Source organism: Pteropus alecto, unplaced genomic scaffold, assembly GCF_000325575.1.
Source record: "Pteropus alecto unplaced genomic scaffold, ASM32557v1 scaffold81, whole genome shotgun sequence".
NCBI classification, from domain to species: domain Eukaryota; kingdom Metazoa; phylum Chordata; class Mammalia; order Chiroptera; family Pteropodidae; genus Pteropus; species Pteropus alecto.
This window is the reverse complement of record NW_006433378.1, coordinates 5,165,529-5,171,543: the sequence shown is the minus strand read 5'-3', so window position 1 is coordinate 5,171,543 and position 6,015 is coordinate 5,165,529. Positions and strand designations below refer to the sequence as shown.

General features: G+C 33.3%; 1 protein-coding gene across 1 annotated transcript in view; it reads left to right on the top strand.

Annotated features, from left to right (window-relative positions):
* The window catches only part of RSRC1 (arginine and serine rich coiled-coil 1), a 369,031-nt gene extending 364,140 nt beyond the window's left edge, over positions 1-4,891 (top strand). The window contains exons 8-9 of the mRNA XM_025044223.1: positions 3,454-3,606; positions 4,250-4,891. Coding sequence (XP_024899991.1) covers positions 3,454-3,606; positions 4,250-4,342 — 246 coding nt within the window. The 3' untranslated portion in view covers positions 4,343-4,891. The remainder of the gene's footprint in view (positions 1-3,453; positions 3,607-4,249) is intronic.
* The last annotated feature ends 1,124 nt before the right edge of the window (positions 4,892-6,015 follow it).

Sequence of the window (6,015 nt, the reverse complement as noted above, 5' to 3'; positions counted from 1 at the left end):
CTCTGGCTTCCTTAAGAGGAATTGTAAACACAAGGATTTCCATTATGGTTGGACCAAAGGTTGTTTTATGTAATTTTTTATGGTTTCTAGACCCTAAAATTCTCACTTGAGGCTTTGGCGACCTATTGTATTCCTGAGCAAATAGTTAAAAATTACTTCACAGCATTTACACAGTAACTTACTGGTTCCTGTTCAGACGTTAATTGTCATTGGACGGCTTTGTTTCAGCGCAGCCTTTTGGAAACATTGAAACACTAAGCAAATGGTGTCAAATAATGTTGCATCCTAACCCCACTTTTTTATATTTGAATAATAATTTAAAATAAATAAAATAATTATGGCTACCATTAATACTAGACAATTAACATATATAGTATATCTAACATCCAAGTACCCCTTATTTACAGATAAGGAAGCTGAGCCTCAGTAAGTTTTATAACTCACGGTCAAACTGCTAATAAACAAGAAGCAGCATTTAAACCAAATTTGTCCAACTCCAGAGTCTGTGTTTTTTCTACTAATCAAATGTCTCTCATAATTGTGAACTCAATGTACCTTCCCTGTCACAGTATAAAGAAAGAATGAATTGAGAGGTAGGAAGTGGCCTCAATAGAAGAATATGCTAAAATGCCTCAGAAGATGGCATTTATCTTGGTGAATGTACAGTACTCTAAAGTATTAACCATCTAACATTGGACTTTTATTAGTCACTGTGTTTCAAAATGATCAGAAGAGCAGTGATGGGCCAACAATGAATAAATTCACACTCAACTGTAATATAAAACAGAAACCAATATATTAGTTTAGAAAGTGATATCCCTTTTCAGTTTCTAAAATGTCTGTGTCTGCAGTGTAAGGTAGAGATGCAGGATGCCCAAGAAGCTGAATTATTTATCAGGAGATTACTTAGCAAAGGGAGGTAAATTATCTTGAGGACTGTTTTATACAGATCATGGGGAGGTGTGATGGGCTATCCCTGATGCATAGCAAAGACTGACTCTTGAGGACTAAATTACCCATGACCCAGTTTCAACATCTTTCTCTCCTGGAGAGAAAGTTTGTATCTCTAAAAAAAGGCTTTTCTATAGCAGCCACCCCTTCAGTTGGTAGAGTCTCTATCTGTGTTAATTCCACTAATTAAGCTAGGGAGCTGTTACCAGAAATGTGGCTATTACAACGACATGCTAGACATTGTGTCGCCTGTAACACATATCGATTTAACTAGTTTAACCTTCTGCAATTATATTTCTCTTGGGTGAGTAGATAATCCAATAGCTCCTGCTATGTCATCGACTTCAGGAACCAAGATGCAGCTTGTTTCCAGCTGCTGCCCCTAACTAATAACCTTGTTGCCACTTATTCAACCCTAAAATGGTTATATCTAGCAGATAATCCCTCTATGTTCAAAAAGAAGATCATTTGTTCTTTTATTTGAAGTACAATTTAAAACAATTTTTTTCCAAACAGAACCACCAGGTGGCAGTGCTACTCAAGGCCGGATGTTTGATAGTGGCCATATTGAGGGTTTTTTAATAGTCAAACTTCCTCTCTATTTTCCTCACTTAAATAAAGAAGAAATTAATGGTTCTCCTCACACATTTTTCACTACCCACTATTAAATAATAACTTCCACGCTCTGATTCTAACCTCTAAGAACTTATGTGTGTATAAGAACTTCTCAAGAAAAACTTTAATGTGTGGTGTAACAGCACTCCACAATTTTTCAAGACAGTTCAACACAGACAGCCAGTCTTCTAGCTAAGCCTATCCAAGCATGGCTGAAATGTACAAAATGACATGCTCTCATATTCTCTGCACAGCAGCATAGACTACCAAAAAACAATGTCCTGGACCTCATTATATTTGAATACTTCCCACTTTTCCCTTTGCAGATTATTGGTCTTTACTGTTATACATCCTCACATCCTTACTGTTATAAAGGGTCGAAATAACATCGCTTAAGACTGTGAGCCTTCTAGGCTTAGTATGTTGGGGACATAGAAATGTTGGAGATCTGGATGAGGTGGGAATTAGTGGCCCCAAAATGTAAGAATAAAACTGCTGAATCAAATTTAATCAAATATTTCTTTAACTTTTCTATGTCACTTGTTACAATTTGTGATTATTATTTATTTTGGTATTTATTTGTTAGTAATCTATCAACCCCATTAGCAAAATGTAATCTCCAGTTGAGACAGGAACCATAACTGTTTTATTTTCCCATATATACCCAGTGCTTAGCAATTAGTAATGTTCAGTAAATACTGATTAAATAAATAGATCTCTAATTCTAAGATAAGTTATTCTAAGAAAGGATTAACTCATTCATGCATATTTCATTTTCTAGATGTTTTTCTCAGTGAAACTTGTTTCGTACTCAAAGAACCAAATGTTCAGAAGTATATAGTCAAAAGAAAATGGAAATTGAAAAACTATAGGTGTAGAACCAATAGTTATAGGAAAAAAGGCTAAGAAGTTGAATTAATCTCCCAATTGTCTTGATTTTTTTTTTTTTTTTATTCTCCCTGAAAACTTGCTGCTAAACAGCCACTTCCCTGGCCTTCTTTCTCAGAAACAAAATATTGGAATTAATCCAAGTTAGCACCACACTGCTGGCTCCTTTTATGCAGGAACAATGATTTATTAGTCTTCTTGTCCCCAGTACTTAACACAGTACCTGGCACATAATATGTACAATGGAATATTATTCAGCAATAAAGAGGAGTGAAGAACTGATTGATACATTATACAACATGGATGAACCTTGAAAACATTACGCTAAATGAAAGAAGCCAGTCACTAAAAAAAAAAAAACACATATTGTATGATTCCTTGTATATGAAATGTCCAGGATAGACAAATCTATAGAGACAGAAAGTAGGTTACGGTTGGCTAGGGCCGGGAGAGTGGGTGAGAAATGGATAACGGTGAGTGCTAATGAGTTTAGGGTTTTGGAAAGGATGATGAAAATGTTCAAAAATTGCTTGTGATGATGATTACAAAATTCTGTAGATATACTAAAAGCTATATGAATTGTAATAATGTAAATTATATCTCAGGAAGACATTAAAAAAACAAAAAAAAACCTTTGAATTTGTTTTTTATATCTAAAGAGACCAACTAAATGCTAAAGATTTGTTGCGTTTATTTTAATTAATATAATTTAGATATATGAAATACACTTTTTCAATAGTATATACTAATAAGTACAATTTCTTAAGAAAATTATGCTGATCATAAGATATGATAAACATGTTCCCAATGTTTTTTATTTGTTTTCTTGTTTTAGGAATAATTATCTCTTATTCAGTTACCTAGGTAGGGCCTTTTTGTGATTAGTATTATCTCAGGGGAGACTACTGAGCAATTATTATTCAAAATCAGAAATATTATTAAAGTAAAGTTCTAAGTGTACATTGTGATGCGATTAATAATATATGCTTTATGTTTCAGTCAGTGGAACCTAGTGAAGTGAAACATGTAACTGCAGCATCAGGACCAGCATCAGTAGTTGCTGATCTACCCAGTAATGAAAAAGAAATAGACCCCGGCAGCATCCCTACTACTATCAAGTACCAAGATGACAATTCTCTGGCTCATCCGAATGTAAGATCCTTAAACCTTAAGAATGTCACCTGAAGTCTAGTTGACTGAAATTAATTCAGACTGTTGTCCTTTTGTGCTGGAAACAAGACCATTGAATGAAATGAATTCATATGTTCTGATTTGCTAAAAATAGGTAGCTGGCCTCCAGCCTTTAGAACTGTTACATGTATTTGAATATGGTATGTCCAACTCATGTTGCCTGACTTCTAGAAGTATTCTTTCTATCATTAAGAAAATAGGTAAAAAGAAGAGTTTCTTTTGTTTTCAATCTGGCACTAAAAGATCTAATGCAGGCTCAGCTCTAGTTCGTTCATTGGCTATGAGCATGTCACTAACATTATATTTTGCTGTCTTCTGTCATTTCACTGTGTCTCTCAGAAATATTGTAGGACATAAACTTCACAAAATAAGGCATAAAATTATTAACCAAGTGATGTTGATATTCATCTTTTTACTCCAAGACTATCTAAACGTTATTAATTACCAGTAGATGATCTTTAGTTAAGAAGTTCATCAAGGGTTAAGCAGTATCCTGATCTTGTGCTGAAGGATATATTTTATAAAGGTGATCTGTATCATGTAAGAGTGAATCCAAGTTATTGGCAGACATTAACATTTTTTCTTTTTCTTTTTCTTATTTCAGTTATTTATTGAGAAAGGCGATGCTGAGGAAAAGTGGTTCAAGAGATTAATTGCTCTTCGACAAGAAAGGCTAATGGGCAGTCCTGTGGCCTAAATGATACATATGGTTGAATTAACAGTAACATTGGAAATTTAGGTTGATAAATCCCAAATTACCTTTATACTCTTAAAGAGAAATTACCCGGTGATATAAAAAGTTAATCCCATTTCATTTGTTTCTCATGGGGGCTCGAATATTTGTTGTTTGAACTTAAATGTTGTGACTATTAAACTAGTGTAAAATTTAAGAATGCATGAAAAGTCATACTGTTAATAAAACTAATTCTAGAAATATCATTGTTAAAATAAATGACATATAGTAGTGTTTCTGAGTACAATTTAAAAAACATCAAGTTGTCATTTAAAGGCAATTTTGATTAACCATGCATATATAAGGATCAAACTATATGCTAGAAATATGAGATTTCATCTTCCTTGTGTTGTGAAACTATTTTTAAATCTTTTATTTCACCTTACTGCAAAATTTTAGACACAATGAAAAGCACTCTAAGCAGAATGAGCATGTTAACATTAAAGGAATAACACTGAAAAAAAATCTTGAAAATTAAATAAAATAAATTGATGATTTATTGCTTAGAATTTAGCTTTTACTAAGTGCTCCTTTGAAACATGTTAGCAGATCCCAGCTCATTCTTTTAGAAATCACATGTTCATGCCAGACCTAACCAGTTGGCCAAATACCCATGATGAGGAACCATTTCTGAGAATACTGGTAAGAGCTCTCACTTCAGTCTTAACCAGCTGTTCCATGCAGAGAAAGCCAGCTAATTATAATTTTGATAAGGTTATCTGTCATTGTACAACACCTTTCTCTAGTACCTGAATGAAAATCAGCTATGCATGCCATACTAAACATGCCAGAGAATAGGACTTTGAGGCCTTGCCTTACAAAACTAGTTTTCAATAGCTGACATGAATATTTCCCTTTCCTATTTTGTCTGTTGTCCCACTCTAATTCAGTCTCTATGAAGACTGTACCTCAGAACACAAGATAAATATGAGAAGTCCTTGGGATAGGTTTACCAATCTATAGGACATTTTAATGCCATCTTATTTTTTATTTCTGAAACTACTAAAATTCTAGTTCCTGTTAAAAATTAACACTGTATACAGCTTACACTTAATTGCAAAAGGTACAGAAAATAGACTGATGATAAAATACTCTCTTCATACAAACATGTTTTCACACTCTAAATAGATGCTGTTGTTCTTTTGTTCCTTAGCTATAAGTGCCCAGTATGAACTCAGATTTATATGGTTTTTAATACAGATATACAAATTTTTAGTGACTTAAAAAAGGAATTACGGTTCCTGAAATATTTTGTATTTACTTCTTTTTGTAAGTCGTAAGCATTAAAAGTATTACCACCCTTTTGGAAAATATATTTTAGTGGTCTAGGCGAGAATATGGATTGTCATTTGGGCCACTAATGATTCTCCAGAGAACCTGGCTGGGCATTTTTTCTCAGTATAACTGATGTTCCTCATCTATAAAGTAGTGAAAATGTTATATCTACTTTAATTATGTTTAACGCAGGCATTCCTCTATGGCTAATAGCCCAAATACAGAAATTTGAATTACAATAGATTTGTAGCTTAAAACTAAATTTTTCATAGAAATAAAGAATTAAGTTACTCTTTTAATTAACTAGACTTTAGTCTCTACAGGAACTCAATGTTTATTTCCCTTCTTCCTGATTTCCAATA